Source organism: Conger conger, chromosome 9 (assembly GCF_963514075.1).
Source record: "Conger conger chromosome 9, fConCon1.1, whole genome shotgun sequence".
NCBI lineage: Eukaryota > Metazoa > Chordata > Actinopteri > Anguilliformes > Congridae > Conger > Conger conger.
The window spans coordinates 59,433,639-59,459,451 of record NC_083768.1 but is presented as its reverse complement, the minus strand read 5'-3'; the positions used below and the strand labels follow the sequence as shown (position 1 = coordinate 59,459,451).

The 25,813-nt window shown below is 44.3% G+C and overlaps 2 protein-coding genes across 4 annotated transcripts in view; both read left to right on the top strand.

Moving 5' to 3' along the window:
• The window catches only part of col28a1a (collagen, type XXVIII, alpha 1a), a 37,833-nt gene extending 24,566 nt beyond the window's left edge, over positions 1 to 13,267 (top strand). Inside the window, exons 23-36 of the mRNA XM_061256067.1 lie at positions 210 to 223; positions 581 to 649; positions 1,519 to 1,587; positions 1,691 to 1,759; positions 1,899 to 1,967; positions 2,256 to 2,324; positions 2,827 to 2,895; positions 3,165 to 3,233; positions 4,061 to 4,141; positions 6,949 to 6,984; positions 7,176 to 7,212; positions 11,190 to 11,744; positions 12,338 to 12,640; positions 13,047 to 13,267. Coding sequence (XP_061112051.1) covers positions 210 to 223; positions 581 to 649; positions 1,519 to 1,587; positions 1,691 to 1,759; positions 1,899 to 1,967; positions 2,256 to 2,324; positions 2,827 to 2,895; positions 3,165 to 3,233; positions 4,061 to 4,141; positions 6,949 to 6,984; positions 7,176 to 7,212; positions 11,190 to 11,744; positions 12,338 to 12,640; positions 13,047 to 13,225 — 1,688 coding nt within the window. The 3' untranslated portion in view covers positions 13,226 to 13,267. The remainder of the gene's footprint in view (positions 1 to 209; positions 224 to 580; positions 650 to 1,518; positions 1,588 to 1,690; positions 1,760 to 1,898; positions 1,968 to 2,255; positions 2,325 to 2,826; positions 2,896 to 3,164; positions 3,234 to 4,060; positions 4,142 to 6,948; positions 6,985 to 7,175; positions 7,213 to 11,189; positions 11,745 to 12,337; positions 12,641 to 13,046) is intronic.
• A 2,795-nt stretch (positions 13,268 to 16,062) lies between these two features.
• Positions 16,063 to 24,902, top strand: sdhaf3 (succinate dehydrogenase complex assembly factor 3). 3 transcript variants are annotated; one of them, XM_061255864.1, is made up of 4 exons: positions 16,063 to 16,340; positions 16,554 to 16,744; positions 24,318 to 24,502; positions 24,659 to 24,902. In XM_061255864.1, exons 2-3 carry the CDS (start codon positions 16,568 to 16,570, stop codon positions 24,498 to 24,500), a joined length of 360 nt encoding a protein of 119 aa, XP_061111848.1. In that variant the 5' UTR covers positions 16,063 to 16,340; positions 16,554 to 16,567; the 3' UTR covers positions 24,501 to 24,502; positions 24,659 to 24,902. The 3 variants fall into 3 exon arrangements, with proteins under 3 accessions (XP_061111848.1, XP_061111847.1, XP_061111846.1); XM_061255863.1 differs by having other exon boundaries at positions 24,543 to 24,902; XM_061255862.1 differs by having other exon boundaries at positions 24,318 to 24,902.
• Positions 24,903 to 25,813: the final 911 nt, after the last annotated feature.

Genomic DNA, 25,813 nt, shown 5'->3' with positions numbered 1-25,813 from the left:
CTGGGCAGTGTTCCACACACTCATCTCTGGAATGCGTTTCTGCGTGTGTGTGTTTTTAAATACTGTTGTGGCTACAGGGTGTTCTGCAGGGCACGAAGTGCAGTAGTTCCTTGGGTGTCGTCCCATTTCATGAATATGAGATGCGGATTGCTCCCCTGCTGGTACACCTGGCTGGACTGTTTATGCCCTGTTTTCTGTCCCACCTGCAGAGCAACCTGTCAGGGTATATTAGTCACATGGTCTTGGTCACAATGACAAATGGATCTGGTCACACGGTCCAAGTGACATGGTTTTGGTCACATTACATTACATTACATTACATTATTGGCATTTGGCAGATGGCAGATGCTCTTATCCAGAGCGATGTACAGTTGATTAGACTAAGCAGGAGACAATCCTCCCCTGGAGCAATGGAGGGTTAAGGGCCTCGCTCAAGGGCCCAACAGCTGTGCGGATCTCATTGTGGCTACACCAGGATTAGAACCACCGACCTTGTGTGTCCCAGTCATTTACCTTAACCACTAGGCTACAGGCCGCCGATGGCTTAATCTCATGGTTTTGGTCTCTCTGTTCTCTCCAGGGGGAGCCTGGAATTCTAGGCCCACCGGGGTTGCCGGGGCCAACAGGGAGGAGCATAGCGGGGCCAAAGGTCAGCCTAAGAGGACAGTTCTGCCCTTAGCCACACCTCCTCATAAATATTCATGAGCTACGATATAGCATTGTTACCAGCTTGGAACGTCCTGTAGTTTGGGTGTTAGAGAGGGTGGAGGTACTGCAAGAGTTAGCCTGTAGTTTGGGTGTTAGGGAGGGTGGAGCAGGGCAGGAGTTAGCCTGTAGTTTGGGTGTTAGGGAGGGTGGAGCAGTGCAGGAGTTAGCCTGTAGTTTGGGTGTTAGAGAGGGTGGAGGTACTTCAGGAGTTAGCCTGTAGTTTGGGTGTTAGGGAGGGTGGAGCAGTGCAGGAGTTAGCCTGTAGTTTGGGTGTTAGAGAGGGTGGAGGTACTGCAGGAGTTAGCCTGTAGTTTGGGTGTTAGGGAGGGTGGAGCAGTGCAGGAGTTAGCATGTAGTTTGGGTGTTAGAGAGGGTGGAGGTACTGCAGGAGTTAGCCTGTAGTTTGGGTGTTAGAGACGGTGGAGCAGTGCAGGAGTTAGCCTGTAGTTTGGGTGTTAGAGAGGGTGGAGGTACTGCAGGAGTTAGCCTGTAGTTTGGGTGTTAGAGAGGGTGGAGGTACTGCAGGAGTTAGCCTGTAGTTTGGGTGTTAGAGAGGGTGGAGGTACTGCAGGAGTTAGCCTGTAGTTTGGGTGTTAGAGAGGGTGGAGGTACTGCAGGAGTTAGCCTGTAGTTTGGGTGTTAGAGAGGGTGGAGCAGTGCAGGAGTTAGCCTGTAGTTTGGGTGTTAGAGAGGGTGGGGAAGTTTGCCAGAGAGAAGGGTAGACAGTTAACCTTTCATACAGGATACTGGCCACACCCACAGTCATGGAGCGAGTGATGTCATTCTGATGTGGCGTGTTCTGATTGGCAGGGTGACCCCGGTCCTCCTGGGCTGGCTGGTCCTACAGGGGAGGCAGGAATCGGGACGCCCGGACCCAAGGTAAGCTCCCCGCTGATGGGGGGGTCCGGGGACCGGGGGGTGTGCGGGGTGAGGGTGGCACAGATCAGAGAACATGGTGGAACATGGTGCTCCTCTGTTTCAGGGGGACAAAGGACTTCCCGGACCAGTGGGTCCAGTGGGATTAAGAGGAGAAGGGTACATTGGACCTGAGGTGTGTGTGTGTGTGTGTGTGTGTGTGTGTGTGTGTGAGTGTGTGTGTGTGTATGTGTATATGTGTTTATGTGAGTGTGTGTGTGTGTGTGTGTGTTACTGTGTCTCAGTCTCTCTTACTGGTCCTCTGTAACCCTCAGGGATCTGCTGGAGTGCTGGGGCCGCCTGGAGAGCCAGGCCCGGAGGGGAAAGGGATCCCCGGCCCCAAGGTCCGAGTCCCTCTTCAGTCCCCCTGGATTCCCCCACAGAATGACAGCAAAAAATCCTCACAATATCAATTATTTATTATAATATTATTAAAATATTATTATTATTATTATTTTTAAATCAGTACTTGCATGATAGTACTGTAATGGTGAAAATGTTTTATCAGTGACCGTGGGGCATTGTGGGTAATCAGTAAATGTCTGTGTGTAACGGTGAACAGCCCAGGGAGAGGCCGTCGGCTGTTTTAATGTCCTGTAATTAAAATGGATTCCGTCTGTTCCTTCATTTAGGGAAACAGGGGCATTCCCGGGACCCAGGGGACTTTGGGGCCCCCAGGAATCGGACTACTGGGCCCCCCGGTGAGATACACAAACGAGCCTCTCTGCTTCCCAGGTTTTAGTGCCCCAGAGGCATGTCTCTCTGCCCTCCTGTATTTTGTCCAATCATGTGAAGCCCCTCCGGTCATGTGGCTAAAATCACAAATATCCACACATTATTCTTAAAATGTCACTGAAAAGACATGAAAAGTGTAAATCTGATTTGAGCGTGATATCAGCACATTGATTTGAGTGTGATATCAGAACATTGATTTGAGTCTGATATCACCACATTGATTTAGTCTGATATCACCACATTGATTTAGTCTGATATCACCACATTGATTTAGTCTGATATCACCACATTGATTTAGTCTGATATCACAACATTGATTTGAGTGTGATATCAGGTGTGATATCTGCACATTGATTTGAGTGTGACATCAGCACATTGATGTGAGTGATATCAGCACAGTGATATGAGTGATATCAGCACAGTGATTTGAGTGATATCAGCGCAGTGATGCTGTCCTGGCCTTCCCAGGGTCCCCCGGGGCAGCTGGGGCTGATTGGACCACACGGACAGGCAGGAGACGGCATTCAGGGACCGAAGGTTGGGCGTCCCTCACACACCTTCTCTGTCTTTTATTTCAGCAATATATAAACAAGGCTATATTTATTTTAATATAAATTGTTGTGAAATATAATGATAATAATGGTATAGCACATATTTGCAGTGTATTGCAAGGTTATATTAGTGTAGTTTATACTGTAACTGGCCCACACACCCCTGGTTGAGTGGGTAGCGCTGGCATAGTCAGCTTAGCCGTGGATCGCAGCAGTGTTGTGTGATGCTCCTGCACTTCCCCTCCCTGTCTGTAGGGGGAGCTGGGGTTCACGGGCATAGCTGGCCCCCGAGGGGCCCCCGGACAGGGTCGTCTGGGACAGAAGGTACCAGGAGAGGAGCCTGAGCACTGAAGGCACACCTGTTCAAATCACACCTGGGCTCACCGAACGCTGAATGACGCAACATCGTACCTGCATTCATAACGCTTTACTATGAGTTCACCTGCACTGGCATTAGCTGATGTTGTTCATTAACTAACTACTGCAGAGTTCATCTGCACAGCGTTGTTTATGTACAGTACCAGTCAAACACATTTTGGAGCCTTTTTTGTTATTTTTCTGATTAATGTTTTATTTTCTCTGTTTCATCAAACAATTCACGATACGAAAATTCTCAGCTTTTATTAAAGATTAATGTATACATTTTTTCCATGTAGCATTTACAACACTTTTATACATTTTGATGTTTGAGACAAATTAACATAAAGTCAAATGAAATAGTCATGTTTTGTATTTGGTTGCATATATTTGTATGCCTTTAAATCTATCAACATCACCAAATCTCAAGCGATACTAAAACCACTTTGTATTTAATTGGACCTCTATGGGAATTGGGGGTTGGGACTTGATTCAGCTGTAAATTATGCTGATACAGTATGGAACACATTTGTGGATTAAATGGCTTTTAGTCATCAAGGGTCGGAGGTATCTGAATTGTTTGATGTCTTATTTCCAGTATTTGTCATCAATCAGAAAAAGCTGTATTTGTGATTCATTCATGTTCACTGCATTACTGAATGCCAGTTCATATTGGAATGACAGAAATAGTGCTGAATAATACAATACCATACCAGCTCTTAGTTGCTTCAGCCTGTGCTATGACATCATCCTGTTCTGATGCTGTGATTGGCCGGTGTTGATTTCCCCTGCAGGGAAGCCCGGGGCCCACTGGTGAGCGGGGCAGGAAGGGAGAGGGCGGAGTCATGGGGGCTTCAGGTTCACCTGGAGGCAGGGTACAGTGAACCTGCGATCGTCTCACATACACTCACAGTACACTACATACACTACCCACAGTATATTACATACACTATACTCACAGCATGCTAAATATACTATAGTCACAGTACACTACATACACTATACTCCCAGAATGCTAAATATACTATACTCACAGTACACTACATACACTACCCACAGTATATTACATACACTATACTCACAGCATGCTAAATATACTATAGTCACAGTACACTACATACACTATACTCCCAGCATGCTAAATATACTATACTCACAGTACACTACATACACTACCCACAGTATATGACATACACTATACTCACAGCATGCTAAATATACTATACCCACAGTATATTACATACACTATACCCACAGTATACTAAATATACTATACTCACAGTATATTACATACACTATACCCACAGTATACTAAATATACTATACCCACAGTATACTACATACACTATACTCACAGCATGCTAAATATACTATAGTCACAGTACACTACATACACTATACTCCCAGCATGCTAAATATACTATAGTCACAGTACACTACATACACTATACTCCCAGCATGCTAAATATACTATACTCACAGTACACTACATACACCACCCACAGTATATTACATACACTATACTACCAGCATGCTAAATACACTATACTCACAGCATGCTAAATATACTATACTCACAGTATATTACATACACTATACTCACAGTATACTACATACACTATACTCACAGTATATTACATACACTATACTCACAGTATACTACATACACTATACTCACAGTACACTACATACACTATACTCACAGTATTTTACATACACTATACTCACAGTATACTACATACACTATACTCACAGTACACTACATACACTACCCACAGTATATTACATACACTATACTACCAGCATGCTAAATACACTATACTCACAGCATGCTAAATATACTATACTCACAGTATATTACATACACTATACTCACAGTATACTACATACACTACACTCACAGTATACTACATACACTATACTCACAGTATATTACATACACTATACTCACAGTATACTACATACACTATACTCACAGTATATTACATACACTATACTCACAGTATATTACATACACTATACTCACAGTATACTACATACACTATACTCACAGTATATTACATACACTATACTCACAGTATACTACATACACTATACTCACAGTATACTACATACACTATACTCACAGTATATTACATACACTATACTCACAGTATATTACATACACTATACTCACAGTATACTACATACACTATACTCACAGTATACTACATACACTATACTCACAGTATATTACATACACTATACTCACAGTATGCTACATACACTACCCACAGTATATTACATACACTATACTCACAGTATACTACATACACTATACTCACAGTATATTACATACACTATACTCACAGCATGCTAAATATACTATAGTCACAGTACACTACATACACTATACTCCCAGCATGCTAAATATACTATACTCACAGTACACTACATACACCACCCACAGTATATTACATACACTATACTACCAGCATGCTAAATACACTATACTCACAGCATGCTAAATATACTATACTCACAGTATATTACATACACTATACTCACAGTATACTACATACACTATACTCACAGTATATTACATACACTATACTCACAGTATACTACATACACTATACTCACAGTACACTACATACACTATACTCACAGTATATTACATACACTATACTCACAGTATACTACATACACTATACTCACAGTACACTACATACACTACCCACAGTATATTACATACACTATACTACCAGCATGCTAAATACACTATACTCACAGCATGCTAAATATACTATACTCACAGTATATTACATACACTATACTCACAGTATACTACATACACTACACTCACAGTATACTACATACACTATACTCACAGTATATTACATACACTATACTCACAGTATACTACATACACTATACTCACAGTATATTACATACACTATACTCACAGTATATTACATACACTATACTCACAGTATACTACATACACTATACTCACAGTATATTACATACACTATACTCACAGTATACTACATACACTATACTCACAGTATACTACATACACAATACTCACAGTATATTACATACACTATACTCACAGTATATTACATACACTATACTCACAGTATACTACATACACTATACTCACAGTATACTACATACACTATACTCACAGTATATTACATACACTATACTCACAGTATGCTACATACACTACCCACAGTATATTACATACACTATACTCACAGTATACTACATACACTATACTCACAGTATATTACATACACTATACTCACAGTGTACTACATACACTATACTCACAGTATATTACATACACTATACTCACAGTATACTACATACACTATACTCACAGTATACTACATACACTATACTCACAGTATACTAAACATACTCACTGCACAGTGCTCCCGTCATGCAGAGTGTATCTATTTTACCTTTTGTAGTCCCTCTTCACTCATATATCACAGCAGGGCCTTTAGTTTATTTCATGACTGTATGCTATATACACAAAATATAATTAAATAAACAAAGTTAAAGCATATCTGTGGTTCATTTACATGCTATGCGATATGTGCGATATGGACACGTGTATGAATTAAGACAGACTGTGTTTGAGACAGACCGTGTTTGACCTAACCTTTAATAACCTCTCTCCATGTTACAGGGGAACCCTGGGCAGAAGGGAGATCCTGGCCTGACGGTTAGTGTAGTGTGTGTGTGTGTGTGTGTGTGTATGTGTGTGTGTGTGTGTGTGTGTGTGTGTGTGTGTGAGTATGTGTGCGTGTGTGTGAGTATGTGTGCATGTGTGTGTGTATGTGTGTGTGAGTGAGTATGTGTGCATGTGTGTGTGTGTGTATGTTATTTCAATACTGCTTGAATTTGCTTCAACAGAAAGAGGAAGTCATTGACATCATCAGAGAAGTTTGCGGTAAGATCACATATCAGCCTTATCGTTTATTGACCTTCTGTCCAATGTGAAAGCAGACCTTAGACAGTGGCCATGTGACAAATTGAAGACTGGCTAGACTGACTAGTGCATATGGCGGGTACAGAAGTTAAGGGTAATGTTGAGTGTATGATGTTTTATATAGAGTGTGGAAGTTAAGGGTGATGTTGGGTGTATGATGTTTTATATAGAGTGTGGATGTTAAGGGTGATGTTGAGTGTGTGATGTTTTATATAGAGTATGGATGTTAAGGGTGATGTTGAGTGTATGATGTTTTATATAGAGTGTGGAAGTTAAGGGTGATGTTGAGTGTGTGATGTTTTATATAGAGTGTGGATGTTAAGGGTGATGTTGAGTGTGTGATGTTTTATATAGAGTGTGGAAGTTAAGGGTGATGTTGAGTGTGTGATGTTTTATATAGAGTGTGGATGTTAAGGGTGATGTTGAGTGTATGATGTTTTATATATAGTGTGGAGGTTAAGGGTGATGTTGGGTGTATGATGTTTTATATAGAGTGGAAGTTAAGGGTGATGTTGAGTGTATGATGTTTTATATAGAGTGGAAGTTAAGAGTGATGTTGAGTGTATGATGTTTTATATAGAGTGGAAGTTAAGGGTGATGTTGAGTGTATGATGTTTTATATAGAGTGTGGATGTTAAGGGTGATGTTGGGTGTATGATGTTTTATATAGAGTGTGGATGTTAAGGGTGATGTTGGGTGTATGATGTTTTATATAGAGTGGAAGTTAAGGGTGATGTTGAGTGTATGATGTTTTGTATAGAGTGTGGAAGTTAAGGTTAATGTTCAGTGTGTGATGTTTTATATAGAGTGTGGATGTTAAGGGTGATGTTGAGTGTGTGATGTTTTATATAGAGTGTGGAAGTTAAGGGTGATGTTGAGTGTGTGATGTTTTATATAGAGTGTGGATGTTAAGGGTGATGTTGAGTGTATGATGTTTTATATATAGTGTGGAGGTTAAGGGTGATGTTGGGTGTATGATGTTTTATATAGAGTGGAAGTTAAGAGTGATGTTGAGTGTATGATGTTTTATATAGAGTGGAAGTTAAGGGTGATGTTGAGTGTATGATGTTTTATATAGAGTGTGGATGTTAAGGGTGATGTTGGGTGTATGATGTTTTATATAGAGTGTGGATGTTAAGGGTGATGTTGGGTGTATGATGTTTTATATAGAGTGGAAGTTAAGGGTGATGTTGAGTGTATGATGTTTTGTATAGAGTGTGGAAGTTAAGGTTAATGTTGAGTGTGTGATGTTTTATATAGAGTGTGGATGTTAAGGGTGATGTTGAGTGTGTGATGTTTTATATAGAGTGTGGAAGTTAAGGGTGATGTTGAGTGTGTGATGTTTTATATAGAGTGTGGATGTTAAGGGTGATGTTGAGTGTATGATGTTTTATATATAGTGTGGAGGTTAAGGGTGATGTTGGGTGTATGATGTTTTATATAGAGTGGAAGTTAAGAGTGATGTTGAGTGTATGATGTTTTATATAGAGTGGAAGTTAAGGGTGATGTTGAGTGTATGATGTTTTATATAGAGTGTGGATGTTAAGGGTGATGTTGGGTGTATGATGTTTTATATAGAGTGTGGATGTTAAGGGTGATGTTGGGTGTATGATGTTTTATATAGAGTGGAAGTTAAGGGTGATGTTGAGTGTATGATGTTTTGTATAGAGTGTGGAAGTTAAGGGTGATGTTGAGTGTATGATGTTTTATATAGAGTGTGGAAGTTAAGGGTGATGTTGGGTGTATGATGTTTTATATAGAGTATGGATGTTAAGGGTAATGTTGAGTGTATGATGTTTTATATAGAGTGTGGAAGTTAAGGGTGATGTTGGGTGTATGATGTTTTATATAGAGTGGAAGTTAACGGTGATGTTGGGTGTATGATGTTTTATATAGAGTATGGATGTTAAGGGTAATATTGAGTGTATGATGTTTTATATAGAGTGTGGAAGTTAAGGGTGATGTTGGGTGTATGATGTTTTATATAGAGTGGAAGTTAACGGTGATGTTGGGTGTATGATGTTTTATATAGAGTATGGATGTTAAGGGTAATGTTGAGTGTATGATGTTTTATATAGAGTGTGGAAGTTAAGGGTGATGTTGGGTGTATGATGTTTTATATAGAGTGGAAGTTAAGGGTGATGTTGAGTGTATGATGTTTTATATAGAGTGGAAGTTAAGGGTGATGGTGAGTGTATGATGTTTTATATAGAGTGGAAGTTAAGGGTGATGTTGAGTGTGTGATGTTTTATATAGAGTGTGGATGTTAAGGGTGATGTTGAGTGTATGATGTTTTATATATAGTGTGGAGGTTAAGGGTGATGTTGGGTGTATGATGTTTTATATAGAGTGGAAGTTAAGGGTGATGTTGAGTGTATGATGTTTTATATAGAGTGGAAGTTAAGAGTGATGTTGAGTGTATGATGTTTTATATAGAGTGGAAGTTAAGGGTGATGTTGAGTGTATGATGTTTTATATAGAGTGTGGATGTTAAGGGTGATGTTGGGTGTATGATGTTTTATATAGAGTGTGGATGTTAAGGGTGATGTTGGGTGTATGATGTTTTATATAGAGTGGAAGTTAAGGGTGATGTTGAGTGTATGATGTTTTGTATAGAGTGTGGAAGTTAAGGTTAATGTTGAGTGTGTGATGTTTTATATAGAGTGTGGATGTTAAGGGTGATGTTGAGTGTGTGATGTTTTATATAGAGTGTGGAAGTTAAGGGTGATGTTGAGTGTGTGATGTTTTATATAGAGTGTGGATGTTAAGGGTGATGTTGAGTGTATGATGTTTTATATATAGTGTGGAGGTTAAGGGTGATGTTGGGTGTATGATGTTTTATATAGAGTGGAAGTTAAGAGTGATGTTGAGTGTATGATGTTTTATATAGAGTGGAAGTTAAGGGTGATGTTGAGTGTATGATGTTTTATATAGAGTGTGGATGTTAAGGGTGATGTTGGGTGTATGATGTTTTATATAGAGTGTGGATGTTAAGGGTGATGTTGGGTGTATGATGTTTTATATAGAGTGGAAGTTAAGGGTGATGTTGAGTGTATGATGTTTTGTATAGAGTGTGGAAGTTAAGGGTGATGTTGAGTGTATGATGTTTTATATAGAGTGTGGAAGTTAAGGGTGATGTTGGGTGTATGATGTTTTATATAGAGTATGGATGTTAAGGGTAATGTTGAGTGTATGATGTTTTATATAGAGTGTGGAAGTTAAGGGTGATGTTGGGTGTATGATGTTTTATATAGAGTGGAAGTTAACGGTGATGTTGGGTGTATTATGTTTTATATAGAGTATGGATGTTAAGGGTAATATTGAGTGTATGATGTTTTATATAGAGTGTGGAAGTTAAGGGTGATGTTGGGTGTATGATGTTTTATATAGAGTGGAAGTTAACGGTGATGTTGGGTGTATGATGTTTTATATAGAGTATGGATGTTAAGGGTAATGTTGAGTGTATGATGTTTTATATAGAGTGTGGAAGTTAAGGGTGATGTTGGGTGTATGATGTTTTATATAGAGTGGAAGTTAAGGGTGATGTTGAGTGTATGATGTTTTATATAGAGTGGAAGTTAAGGGTGATGTTGAGTGTATGATGTTTTATATAGAGTGGAAGTTAAGGGTGATGTTGAGTGTATGATGTTTTCTATAGAGTGGAAGTTAAGGGTGATGTTGGGTGTATGATGTTTTCTATAGAGTGGAAGTTAAGGGTGATGTTGGGTGTATGATGTTTTATATAGAGTGTGGATGGTAAGGGTGATGTTGGGTGTATGATGTTTTATATAGAGTGGAAGTTAAGGGTGATGTTGGGTGTATGATGTTTTATATAGAGTGGAAGTTAAGGGTGATGTTGGGTGTATGATGTTTTATATAGAGTGTGGAAGTTAAGGGTGATGTTGGGTGTATGATGTTTTGTCATCCTGTTCTGAAAGGGTGTGGGATTGGCTGCAGTGAGAAGCCCCAGGAGCTGGTCTTCGTGATCGACAGCTCAGAGAGCGTGGGTCGTGAGGACTTTGAGCGGGTGAAGGGCTTTGTGTCGGCGCTGATGGAGCGCGTGCCTGTGAGCTCGACCGCCACGCGCGTGGGCGTGGTGCAGTACGGCCGGGTCGCCGCGGTGACGGCCGGGCTGCGGCAGGGCTGGGACGGCGAGGCCGTGAAGCGGGCGGTGAGGGAGATGCCCTACCTGGGCGAGGGCAGCAGCACGGGCGCCGCCCTCCGCAGGGCGCTGCAGGTACTGCAGGCGGCGCGCGGCGGGGCCAGGCGGGTGCTGCTGCTGGTCACGGGCGGACAGACGGACGGCGGGGACCGCGCGGCCCTGCGGGACGCGGCTCAGGACGCCCGCGCCGCCGGGGTGGAGGTGTTCGCCGTGGGCGTGGCCGGGCCCACGGACCCCGCGTACGCACAGTTCCTGTCGGAGATCAACGACGTGGCGTCCGACCCTGTGCAGGACCACGTCTTCATCATCAGTGACTATAAGACCCTGCCCAGTACGTGTGCTCATACATTTAAATGTGTTATTAAACTCACACCAAAGTGTATTCTTAAACTGAAGAATTATTGCCCATCTCATAAGTAATGGGACCCCGAGTTCTACGAGTCGAGGAGTTGATTAGGGCGACAGCCTGAACACTCTCTCACATACGCAAGCACTCATTCACTTACTCATGATGAGGATGAGGGTGATGGTGATGGTGATGATGATGGTGATGATAATGATGATGATGATGATGGTGATGATGATGATGGTGATGATAATGATGATGGTGATGATGATGATGATGATGATGGTGATGATGATGATGATGATGATGATGGTGATGGTGATGGTGATGGTGATGATGATGGTGATGGTGATGATGGTGAAGATGGTGATGGAGATGATGATGATGATGATGGTGATGATGATGATGATGGTGATGATGATGATGATGGTGATGATGATGATGGTGATGGTGATGGTGATAATGATGATGATGATGAAGATGATGGTGATGATGATGATGATGGTGATGATGGTGATGGTGAAGATGATGGAGATGATGATGATGATGATGATGAAGATTTGTTTTTTATCTCCCAGTGTTGGAGGTGAAGCTGCTGAGTCGGATCTGCGAGTATTCCCATGATTCCATCTTTTCGGCCATCGTGGACTCCATCCTGCCCTCTGGCCCGGGACGCCCCCCCCTCCCCCCCCCACCCCGCGGGGACACGCCCGCCCCGTCTGAGGACCGGCTGAACGCCCTGACGGAAGGGGCCTCGTCACCACAGCCCCGCCCCTCCACCACCGGCCCCCACACCACAACCAACTGGCAGTATGTTCCGGAAACCACGGGGGGCCCAACCGACCAGCTCCCCCCCCACACCCAGAACAGCTTCACACCCGGTAACCCCCCCTTTACCCTCTCACCTCTCACCTTTCACCTTTCACCCTTATGGTGCCGTTTTTATTTACTGAAAAACCAGCATTTCTCCAATGGCAGACAGTCTTACAGGTGAATCTGCTAGCAGGAGGTCTGTCGCTGTTGTTTTTAGTCGAGCTAAAGTGGATTTAGTCTATTTGCAAAATTAAGAGAATTGACCGCACATCTATGGCCAGGCATTCTGCTGCCCTGAGCACATTGGAGAGTTAATTTCACATTGGGGGGGTAACATGGCTGGGAAGAGATAATGACACCCTGAGGTTGCAAATTGGAGCATTCTGGTGGAAATAATAATCTTTTTCCTTGCCCTGAAAACATTTCTCTCTCTCCCTCCCTTCCTCTCTCTCTGTCCCTCCCTCTCTCCGTTAGACGTGGGGTGTGGGGAGGATCTGGACCCAGGCTCTTGTAGAGACTATGAGGTTCAGTGGTACTACGACTCGGTGGCCAACTCTTGCGCCCAGTTCTGGTTCGGCGGCTGTGAGGGGAACAGGAACCGCTTTGAGACGGAGGCCAACTGCATTACCGCATGCGTCCGGAGCCCGACATGACCCTGAAAACACACACACACACACACACACACACACACACACACACACACTCACACACACACACACACACACACACACTCACACACACACACACACACACACACACACTCACACACACACATACACACACACACACACACACTCTCACACACTCACACACACACATACACACACACACACACACACACTCTCACACACTCACACACACACACTCACACACACACACACACACACTCACACACACACACACACACACTCACACACACACACACACACACACACACACACACACACACTCACACACACACATACACACACACACACACACTCACACACACACATACACACACACACACACACACACACTCACACACACACATACACACACACACACACACACACTCTCACACACACTCACACACACACACTCTCTCACACTCACACACTCTCACACACACTCACACACACACACACACACACATACACACACACACTCTCACACACTCACACACACACACACTCTCACACTCACACACTCTCACACACACACTCATACACACTCTCACACACACTCACACACACACACTCTCTCACACTCACACACTCTCACACACACACTCATACACACTCTCACACGCACGCACACACGCCATACACACGCACACACTCTCACACACACTCATACACACTCTCACACGCACACACACACGCCATACACACGCACACACTTACACACACACTCACACACGCAGGCACATACACGCACACCATACTCACACACGGCCACACACACACACACACACGCACAAGGAGCCATCCCGAATATGCTCTGAACACACACACACACACACGCTGTGTGTGACTGAGCGAATGTGTGTGTTCTGTGTGATGTCCAGAGCTGAAGTAACGGGAGAGCCCTCTGTCACTCATGTTTACACACACTGTGCCGAGCCTTGCTATATAAGCTGTATGAATGAGCTGTCCGTGAAGAGTGATTATTCCACATTGTGTCCTGACATTAAGCCAGGAACAGGCCCTTGTTTAGCCGGACTGATGTGTGATAAGTCACTGTCAATATCACCTCAGTGTTACACTAAAAGAGACAACCTGTAACCTGTAACATGAAACAAAGTGTTTAAATATAGCCTTTATAATTTTATACAAATGTTCAAAATGTCATTTTAAATAAAAGATATGAATACATGTGCGTGTTTGTGTTTGTGTGCCAGTGTGTGTGTGGGTATGTGTGTGTGTGTGTGTGTGTGTGTGAGAGAGAGAGGGAGAGAAGAAAGAGAGAGAGAGAGGGAGAGAGAGATGATGCTCCTATGCAATGCTGAACTTTGTATCACAGTTCAAAAGGAAAACCCACTTCCCAGTGAATGCCATACAAGTTACATCACATTACATTATTACATTACATTACACTACATTACATTACATTACATTACATTACATCACATTACATTACATTGCATCACATCACATTACATTACATCACATTACATCACATTACATTACATTACATCACATTACATTACATTACATTACATTACATCACATCACATTACATCACATTACATTACATCACATTACATTACATTACATCACATCACATCACATTACATTACATCACATTACATTACATCACATTACATTACATCACATTACATCACATTACATCACATCACATTACATCACATTACATTACATCACATTACATTACATTACATCACATCACATCACATCACATTACATTACATTATTACATTACATTACATTACATTACATTATTACATTACATTATTACATTACATTACATTACATTATTGCCATTTGGCAGACGCTCTTATCCAGAGCGACGTACAACAAAGTGCCTACCCATAACCAAGTTCTGTGTCAAAGTGACAGAAAATAGAATACAGGCGTCCAAATGTACAGTGCATGTCCCAGAAACCGGATAAATGAATGCAATGGGAAAATGTGCCTCTGTGCCTCTATCCACACCACAAATGCCAAAATAATCAGACCTTGTATAAACAACATGTTTCTATGGGGCTGACGCCTGAGTACGAATCTTAAATACTGAGCACCTGCTCAAATGTCTGTGCTCCTAGTTGAGCAGCTCTATAACCTCAATTCCAACAAATTACTAAAATAATTAAAGGTAAGATTTTTGTGTTAAAACATTGTTACAAAACTATTCTAAATCCCTTCCAATCATTGAAAAAATCTCACTGACATGTTGACTCACCCTCTGCCTGTGTTTATAATCCTTAAAGTCGGGTTTCAAAATATACAGTAGTTGGCCCGACACTCTGTCCCAAAACATTGTATAACGATACAATAATTCAAGTTCATTCGTTTGAAAATTGGTTCTAAGCACCAACAAACACCTTCAACATCAGCGCGTTTACAGAGACGGGGGAGGGATAAACAGTACTGTTGTTTGAAGGTTTGTTGGTGTTATTGCTCTCTTGACCGTTAGAAGCCCGAAATTACCTATTGTACCTTTAAACTGTTTCCAAACAGCATTTGTCAACCAGCAAAAATCGCGGTAAATCATGTATCGTCATACCGCATGAGGGCGGTAGGATATGAAGTTGTGACGGAATCATGTTCATTCAGAACAAAAATATCTATGGTGCGGAGGCAAGCGGAAGTCGAATAAACAATAATATACTTCAGGAAGATTTCGTACACGGCCTACCGTTTTAGTGGATCAAGTAAGTTCCGGTTAAAAGACTTAAAAACACTCGGATGTAAGGAGTTCCGGTAGCAACGTTTTATTGGAAAATGCCACTTGACAGTTTCAAAAGCAAACGGGGCATCGTCAAATATCTTGTTGCGATTAGAGAATCTCAGCAGAACCTGTCAAGGTCTGTAGATAAACAAAAATGTCACGTTAGGTAACTATCCTCCTCTAGTTATGCCCTAAGATTGATTAGATAGGTTAGTTCAATGTCTTCACAGAATGCACGTCTTTATTTGATTTAATAGTACATACATCCGATTCGGGCTCAATATTTTGAATCCCTCCGGATTTGCCCAACTGACTTTGAATGAATGAGTTTTGGGACTAAGAATCCCCAGACACCAGCCTAAGACTTCACCAAAGGTAAGATGAGCAACCACAGGTCAAACTACTGTAAGTTAGCCAGCTAATCGTGTTTTTGCTGTGGGAATCAATTTGCTCGCTTGCCAGCAGTTTTTGTTAGTGTAACTGCTGTATTTTGACATAAAGTTAACGATGACCAGTTTTGCGTGCTGGGTCTTCGCTGACTGAAAGAGCTGATCGTTTATTATTATACTAAATCTGTGTTTTCCAAAGCCGTAGCGCGACGCATGGCAAATCCAGCGCACGTCTCCAAGGTCCGGGCGTTGTACAAACGGATCCTCCAACTGCACCGGTTTCTGCCCGTGGACCTGCGGGCTTTGGGTGACCAGTATGTCAAAGACGAATTCAGGAGACACAAATCGGCAAAGCCAGGCGAGGTCACGTCGTTCATGATAGAATGGGAGGTAAGAATGACCTCATTATTGTCCCCGCGGGGAAATTCGTCTTTGGCACAATGCTACAATCACCTGTGATGAATGCCCTGGTGTAAAATCCAGCTATGGCCATTTTGAAATTACCGGCTACCTGCTGTTTCAAAACATAATTAGCTTGAGCTGGTCAAACCATGTTAAGTATGGAGCTGGTCTGAACTGGTCAACCAGCTACCAGCTGTTTTTTTTTGTTTGTTTAGTTTTTTCAGCAGGGTGGACAAACATTGCATGTGCCTCTATTATTTATACACATTTTTTCATCAAATAACATTCATTCACTAACAGCTACAATGTAGTATGCATGGTCCCAATTACTCCCAACCTACTGTTGGTAAGTTCACTTTTTTAAAGGTACAATAGGTCATTTCGGACTTCTAATGCCCAAGAGAGGAATAGCAGCAACAAACACGCTCAAACCACAACACTGTTTATCCCTCCCCCTTCTCTGTAAACTCGCTGACGTTGAACCGCCATTAGCTGTGACAATTAGAACCAATTTTCAACCAATGAGCTTGAATTATTGCACATTTATACAATGTATTCGTAGGACTGTATATTTTGAAACTCCAATTTAAGGACTATAAACACAGGCAGGAGGGTGAGTCAACATGTCAGTGAGCCTTTTTCAATGATAGGAAGGGATTTACAATGGTCTTGGAACAATGTTTTAGCACAAAAATCTTACCTATTGTACCTTTAATATGGCATTTAGTTCATGTTTCTAGTTAGCCCACCCAGGCTGCTTCACAAGCGCCTTCACAAACATCTGAGAGAAATTACTGAAGCCGCAGACCCTGATATCCATAGAACGGAGAGTCTAAAAAAAACTGGCGTCATGTAGCCAGGTTTTCACCGGGTCAGGTGTTGGATACGCAGCGCCGTGACAAAGTATTTGCCCCCTTCCTGATTTCCTCTATTTGTCACACGGAATGAAATAACCATTTAATGTAATAATGAATTCAATAATAGTCGTTCACTCGGTTTCCCTTTGTCTGGTGTTACGTGTCGTGTGAACATCTGAAGCCGTTCGGTATGAAAAATGCGCGATGATCAGGAAGCTGTAACGCGTTTCTCTCCGCTGCTGCTTACCCTCAGAGGCATTCCGCTCTCAGCCAGCTGTTCCTGGGGAGAAACCTGCAGGTAGACTGTAGGACTAGCATACCCCCTAACACACTGAACCCTGCTTGCCAGCAAGTCGGAGTTAGCATGCTGTGGCCACATTAGCATAGTAAATGGTAAATGGTTGGCGTTTATATAGCGCCTTTATCCAAAGCGCTGTACAATTGATGCTTCTCATTCACCCATTCATACACACACTCACACACCAACGGCAATTGGCTGCCATGCAAGGCGCCGACCAGCGCGTCAGGAGCATTTGGGGGTTAGGTGTCTTGCTCAAGAACACTTCGACACAGCCAGGGTGGGATTCGAAACCAGCAACCCTCCGACTGCCAGACGACTGCTCTTATCACCTGAGCCGTTGTCGCACAGTAGCCAGAACTACTTTAGCTTTTCTTTGGAGGAAAGTGCAGGTTGGCATGTATTGCTAGGGCTAATAATACTGTTCGAGTTAGTGCTGACAGAATAGAGACATTTCCACACACAGGAGTTTTCCAGAGATCTGTTTATACGCCACGGCTTAATCATATTTTACTATTCCTCGGTGTAAATAATCTAGGACTTGCGTATGCGTATATAACGAATATCCCGGTTGAGATGCGATGTTCATTTGTGGCCACAAGGTGGCAACACATTCCCATGTGCCACACATGCACAGTGCCTGTCTGTGATTACATGGATTATATTTTAATAACTGAATCCGTCCCCTTTTCATTATAACACTTGGACCTGTTGAATCAGGGCACGGAATAATGCCCCCCTGGTACAATTTAAACATTGACGGTCCAAGTACCACCTGTGGAATCAATCTGTCACCATTATTGGTTTATTTTTGTGTTGTTATTGTAACAACACAGGGAGAGACATATGTTTTTGCACATTAAACCTTCCGTCTCGCTAAAATCACTTGTCGTTTCTGTTTCTCTTTCTCTGTAATAATAGGCTAGGGGATCCAAATGGAATCTCTTATTCCGCCCGTGCATGGACACGGTAGCAGTAAAATACAGATGGTTTGTGTTGGCAGGAGGCGCAGAGAATATTGCTTCAATCACTCTCAGTTGTCCGTCTTTAGGGAAGGGGACACCGCCATCAATAGTTTCCCGAACATCCCGAACTCATTAAATGTGTATATGCCTGGGCTGCTACGTAAACAGCCTTGTCGTTTAATCTAAGCCACCTTCCCCGAACAGCCATTTCAGGGTTTTCTGCGCGTGTTTGTCCTTTTAAAATAAATTTTACGGTTATTTGTGGAGAGAGATTAAGAGCGAGTGGAGCCAGTTTTGCACCGGTCAACAGACGACAGCTAGCGCCAGTGCAGATGGTGTATTAGAGGAGGGAGTTATGATTCTTTTTGGATTGAAATAACCCGCTCAATTTTCCAATTGAGTGTTGTAATCGTTTTCTGCCATTTTCCCTCGGTGATGTCCGCTAGTCGCCCTTGAATTAAGTTAGCGTTCTGAACCGTACGAAAGCAGCAGCGGCTTCGGGGACAACAGCACAACGGCGAACGTTTGCAGCGAACTATGTTGGCGAATGTTCGGTAACGTCGTTTGGCATTTTGAACGCACGTCAGATTTCGGAATCCTCCAGTGCGAGGTAGATCAGTGTTGCAGTATTGTAACTGCAGTAACACACACATTAACATTACAGCATGTTGTAAATGACGTCCACTTTTACCTGGACATGACCTCTTTTTGGGTCCTAAAAAATCTGTCCGGGAGGGTTTTACAAATTCTTTCAAATGTCCAGGTTTTTGCTTTGCCTGTTCCACAGACCCTCCCGCCCCCCTCTTAATATCGTTTTTCGTTCCGTAAGTGTAACGTTACGCATACACTATTAAAAATGTTGTATAAGGCGCCACACTGGCGTTACGCACAGTTACCAATTTGTATCGCGCGTCGCACTTCAGTAACATTCAGTAACTGAATGCGCAGACAAGGAAGACTGAAGAAAACTAAAGACTGAAGAATAATTATCTTTTTCTTTTTGTTAAATTGATTTGTTTTTGAGGCTATTATTCTATTATTCATATTATTATTACATTAGTTAGAGATAACTTAAGCCTAATACTTGTTATGGAGAGATATTTTGTTACATAGCTGAATTTTCTATTCATGTTGTACAGAAGAGTCACCGTATGTAAATGTGACTTCAGAGCGCCCGGCTGTGCGGTCCCGCCACCCGGGAGGTTCCGTTACCGCGGCCCTCGATCGACGCGCTCCGTCAACCGCCTGATGGCCGTTAAAGACACGCCTCTCTGGCCCTCGCCGTCAGGAACCGCTCACAATGTAATTATGAATTAAAAGAGATCGCACCTGCTGTTAATTGCTCTAATTAAGGGGGAGGCTAATTACAGGCTGATTCAGCGGCCCTCTCTTTGTGCCTCTCCCCTGGTGGCGTTCTGATGGCATCTGGACTTAAGGGCGGGGGGTTCACGGAGAACGTTCCCCCCCGAAATAGACTCGCTCCTTTTCCGCTCGTCAGCCTGCAGATATTCCCGACGGAGGCGCGTGAATGTTGCTGTGAGCGGGGAATTGGCAGCATCCCGCAGCCGCTTCAGGGACGACAGCACTCTGCTCTCTCCAGCGGGACGCGGCAAGCCCGGCGGTCCCTGCCGAGTGCGATTCAAAATGCGCATTCCCCCAAAAACCGCCACCAGCCAATTAACGCTCTGGCCTGCTGCGTGATTCTGTCAGAATCCTGAAAGCTTGTCATATTTCTCCCTGGATGGGCTGGTTGCTTTAGTATAAATAAAGTCATTTAGCAGATGTTTTTATCCAGAGTGATGGGTGAAAGTCTGCGCAGGCAGGTTCTGACGAAGACTGGTGATACTAAGGCATCGGAATCACAGCTAGCGGTTGGAGTTGGTGCCAGACCTGGGTCAAGTACATAGCCTAATTGTTTTTCGGATTCAAATACTTTTCTATGCTTGTCTGGATAGAAACATAGTATTGATTGGAACCTAGGAAACCCGTGAAATGCTCTCAAAAAGTGCCAACCCCGCCGTCTGGTCCTCTTGGTTGGCTCATTTGCAACAGGCAAGATCAGTCGAGCACAAAAAAGTATTTAAATGCCAGGTCTGGTTGGTTGGCATGCTGTCAGTATCAGTTAGGGCCCGAGGGAGGTGTGGAAGCGTGGGGGCATCAGCAGTAGGTGGGTTTTAGGGTACAGCGTTCGGTGCAGTGCTGGGACTGTGACAGGGGTAAACAGGGGGTAAAGGCCAATGCAAGTACACCCGCCTTCCACATGCGCACACACACACACACACACACACCACACTCACACAGCCCTAAATGGGATTATGGGTGCTGAGTGTTGGGGCTAATCCCCTTAACTCACACTGCCTCCTGCAGTGCAGACAGACTGCTTTCCCTGCGGGACGGGGGGGGGGGGGGCACTAGGGTATGAGGGGAGTTATAGTGGTAGAGTAGCTCAGGAGTATCACATCAGTTGGTGTTATGATTGAATTATTTCTTGATTGATTGATGTATTGATTGATTGATTGATTGATTGGTATTGTATTTCATAGGTCCTCATACACCAGACAGGCTTGGTAAAGTATTTGAATCCAAAGCGATTCCGTATTTGCTTCGGGTCTGACCCAGGTCTGCCCCAGGTCTGCCCCAGGTCTGCCCCAGGTCTGCCCCAGGTCTGCCCCAGGTCTGTCCCAGGTCTGTCCCAGGTCTGTCCCAGGTCTGACCCAGGTCTGACCCAGCTCTGACCCAGGTCTGTCCCAGGTCTGTCCCAGGTCTGCCCCAGCTCTGTCCCAGGTCTGACGCTGATTGAGGTTTTCGGGGCAGTCCCCACGTACAGGTCGCTGGGGTATTTTGGAAGGACACACAATTCAGATTTTCTTTTTTTTTTTCTTTTTTTGCCTCCCTGCCTCTCCTCCCCCCCAGATACCTCACCCGACAGACCGCCCCCCCCCCCCCCCCCCAGACCGCCCCCCCCCCCAGCCTCATTCCGCTGTTTGGCGAGTGCGTTTGGACGGCCGCCAAATGTGATTGGATTACACCGAGGAGGAAGTGCTCATCTTTCATTGCGACTGGCCGCCCTGGCCCTGATTCAATTGGCCAGACGTTCCATTCAAGGGAATTCACTTCGTGTATTTATTTCATTCTTAATGTCCCGTCGTTTTTTTTTTTTTTTCTTTGTAGGCTTTTTTTTTTTTTGTGAATGAGAGCTCTGGCCATCGCGTCAGTGTCAGTGTCAATGTTACTTCAGATCGAGCCACGCCCAAACTCCCCCAAGGGGGACTCAGCTTCTGGCCTCCAGCCAGCCATGGCCACAGTGCCTATGAATCACCCGCCTTTGGAGTCGTGCTGTAGAGACATATGTATCATGGGGCAAGTGCTTCCTTTTGCCCCTGGAGATACGTGATCAATCAGAGGTCTGGAGTCACTGTGAAATGTTTGTTTTTGACAGAAACGGATGCACTTGTTCACCAAGGTGGCATTTTAAATGAATGTTTTTAAATACGGTCAACGTTGATGAAGAAAAACAGTCTTTTGTTCTGTCATTCGGACTTGGGCGTTGGTCCGTTTTGCAGACCTCAGGCATTCTCGCAGTCGGGTTCTCCAGGTGTTCAGGTGAAGTTTCACCGAGCGCTTCCTGGGGCAGCTGCCGTGGGACGCTGATGGCTGGTCGGGCTCCTCTCACGGTCCTCACGGTCCTCACGGTCCTCACAGTCCTCACGGTCCTCACGGTCCTCACGGCCACGCTGTGCGCTCCCCGGCCCGGCCGGGCGTGATTTAGACCCGGCGGCCGCGCGGGGCTGTTCTCCCGCTGATTGCTCCTGCCCCCCGTCGTTTTAGCAGGGCGGCGCTTCAGACTGCTGTCCTGCTGAGCGGTGAAATTGGCAGGAAGGCGTGCCGCTGTAAAATAGAGTGATAACCTCGCCGGGTCAGTGGTTTTTATTTTTATTTATTTTTTTTACACTCGGTATAAATCTCCCTTCCTGCCTCAATGCAGCCCTGTTCCATCACATCTCCTCAGTGATGCCTGTCTGACGGCCTCCAGCTCTCCTCCAGGGGCCTATCACTGCTCACACTCAGATCCATCCGTCAATAACACTACCTGTTCTCTGAAGTGGTGCAGGGCGAATCACTCAGAATCTCAGAGTGGTCTCTTCACTGCTGCAGATGAGCTGGTGTTCGGCTGGTTCTGGTTCTGGTTCTGTGGCGCTGTGAGGTGTGTTTCTCACACTGGAGGCTCTGATGTACCCGTCCTCTTACCCAGCTGTGTATCTGGGGCCTTCCCCTGCCCCCCTTGTCCTGGTTAGATCCGGTCTGCGCTCCACTCTAACGACAGCAGTGCACACCTTTGAACGAAACCTTCCGTTTCTCGGCCTTCTCGCGCACGGAATGGCCTCCGCGTTAGCGCACTGCGGGAGAGGCACACCTTCATTTGAAGCCTTGTCCGTATTTTGTTTATAAGTTTAATGCCACCTTGGTGACCGGAAGTATCAGTTTCTTTGAAAAACAGACTTTTACGGGAGAGGGAAGAGAAGGCTTCGTGTGAGCAGCAGTGAGCCCGGCTGCCCTGTCGGAGTGATTGACGGGTGAACTGGGTGATTGACAGGGTGTCACCCCCGTGGCTTGATTGCAGCTCCAGAGCGGCGGTTATTTCTGACTCTCGTTGTTCCTTAGCCTCGTGGCTGAGGTGCATGATGGGGGACCTGGTTCAAGCCCCGGTGTAGCCAGATCCGGCACAGCTGTTGGGCCCTTAACCCCACACTGCTCCCCGGGCTGCACTGTGGCTGCTCACTGCTCCTAGGTAACTCAGATGGGTCAAATGCAGAGGACACACTACCCCACGGGGTTAATAAAGTATATATTCTTCTTCTAATCTTCCCCCTCTGTGTCTGCTAGCAGCTGCTGAGTCCAAATTATTTAATATACACTCAGTGAGCACTTTATTAGGTATTTATAAATTACTTATTGGTCTTCTGCTGCTGTAGCCTATCCACTTAGAGGTTTGATGTTTTGTGTGTGTTCAGAGATGCTCTTCTGCATACAACTGTTGTAATGTGTGATTATTTGTGCTACTGTCACCTTCCTGTCAGCTCTGACCAGTCTGGCCTCTCTCTCACGATAACATGCCACATTCTGATTGTGAGAGAGCGAGTGGGAACAGTCTGGACCCAGCCCTATACATGTCTGTGAAGGGAAACCCATTACTGCCCAAACCCCGCCCGTTTGACCCACACCCGTCACCTCAGATTTTAATCTCATCAAAACCAGGCACCGAAGCCAATTTCGATTTTATACGATTGCCACCCACCCGCCCCCCAGTACTGTAACCATGCATCTCCATAACATCTTCAGTCCATCGTGTATGTTGTGAAGTATTTGTTCTTGTTTAGTTTATCCATTATGTGTCTTGACGAGTTCCGTACTTTTTTTAATTGCAATTCCCCCCCCCACAGGGCTACAGGGACACACTGCAGACGCAGGTCTTGGAGACGGCCTCGAGGGGGGGGGCAGGGGTGTACGGAACCGTGCTGTCTGAGGAGAAACTGAAACAGTTTCAGGACGAACAGTTCAGCCAGCTCTACGAGCTCATGCTGGAGTCCACCAAGCCCAACACCCAGTTCCACATACAGGAGTGACTCTACCTCACCCAACACCCAGTTCCACATACAGGAGTGACTACCACACCCAACACCCAGTTCCACATACAGGAGTGACTCTACCACACCCAACCCCCAGTTCCACATACAGGAGTGACTACCACACCCAACCCCCAGTTCCACATACAGGAGTGACTACCACACCCAACACCCAGTTCCACACACTGGAGTGACTCTACCACACCCAACACCCAGTTCCACACACTGGAGTGACTCTACCACACCCAACACCCAGTTCCACATACAGGAGTGACTCTACCACACCCAACCCCCAGTGAGGGGCGGAGTCAGGGGCAGATGCTTTCCAACCCACCCACATTTCCATGGCGATAAACTGCCTGCAAAATCATAATAAAGTGTTCTTTCAGGTCCTGGTCAAAATGTTCTGCAAGTGTGTCTTTTTTCTTCTTCTTTTTTCTGTTCCTCCCTTCCTCCCTCCTTCCTCTCCTCTGCCCCTTTGTGCGTGCGTGTGTGTGTGTGTGTGTGTGTGTGTGTGTGTGAGAGAGAGAGAGAGAGAGTGTGTGTGCGGGCATGTTTGTTTTTGCGTGTATTTGTTTTGTGTGTGTGTGTGTGTGTCAAACACACAGCATATTCTGATTTAATTTCCTGGTCTTATTGCCCAGTTAATGAGAGGGTCTAATGAGGAAGGCTCGCTATGATAGCCACGGTCTCAGCTGGTTGGCAGAATCACATTTTAATGTTTTTTAATGCAGTTCCCCCTCTTTAACATCACCATGGTAGCATGTGCTCTTTCTCCCACACACAACCCCCCTTTCCTGGGACGGTCTCCGGGTCGTGGTCACCGAGATATTAAGAGGCACGAGGAAAATTAATTATTTACAGTCAATTATTTAACATGGAGTCCCAGGGTGATGAATGCTCCTCATTTAGTCTCTGCGCACGGATCTTCTGCTGCGTAGAAACGGCCGCGTTTCATCCTTATTCAGAAAAGAGAAACTTTTAGTGCATGAAAAGAATATTAAAACCTGCCCAGATGATGGTCTGGCACTGGGAAAATAAATATATATATATATATTTTGTGTTTTCTGTTTAAAATGCGGACGAAGGCTGGCCATTCACACAGAGATGGGGAAAAATGAGGCACAGCCACAGATCGGAGATGAAAAGAGTTTAAAAACACATATTTGAGGTGTTTTACTTACAGTTTGCGTGTGTATATGTGTACATGTGTTTATATGTTCAGTGTGCACCATAACGCTTCAGACAAACATTTTCCTTCATGATTGATGATGTTCCGGACGGTTGGTTTCGGTAAGCCTATAACCGACTCC

Excerpts from the sequence above, each read along its gene's own strand:
- sdhaf3 (XM_061255864.1), top strand. The coding sequence starts at position 16,568 with ATGGCAAATCCAGCGCACGTCTCCAAGGTCCGGGCGTTGTACAAACGG. Across the intron at positions 16,745-24,317 it reads CGTTCATGATAGAATGGGAG|GGCTACAGGGACACACTGCA; the intron begins GTAAGAATGACC and ends CCCCCCCCACAG.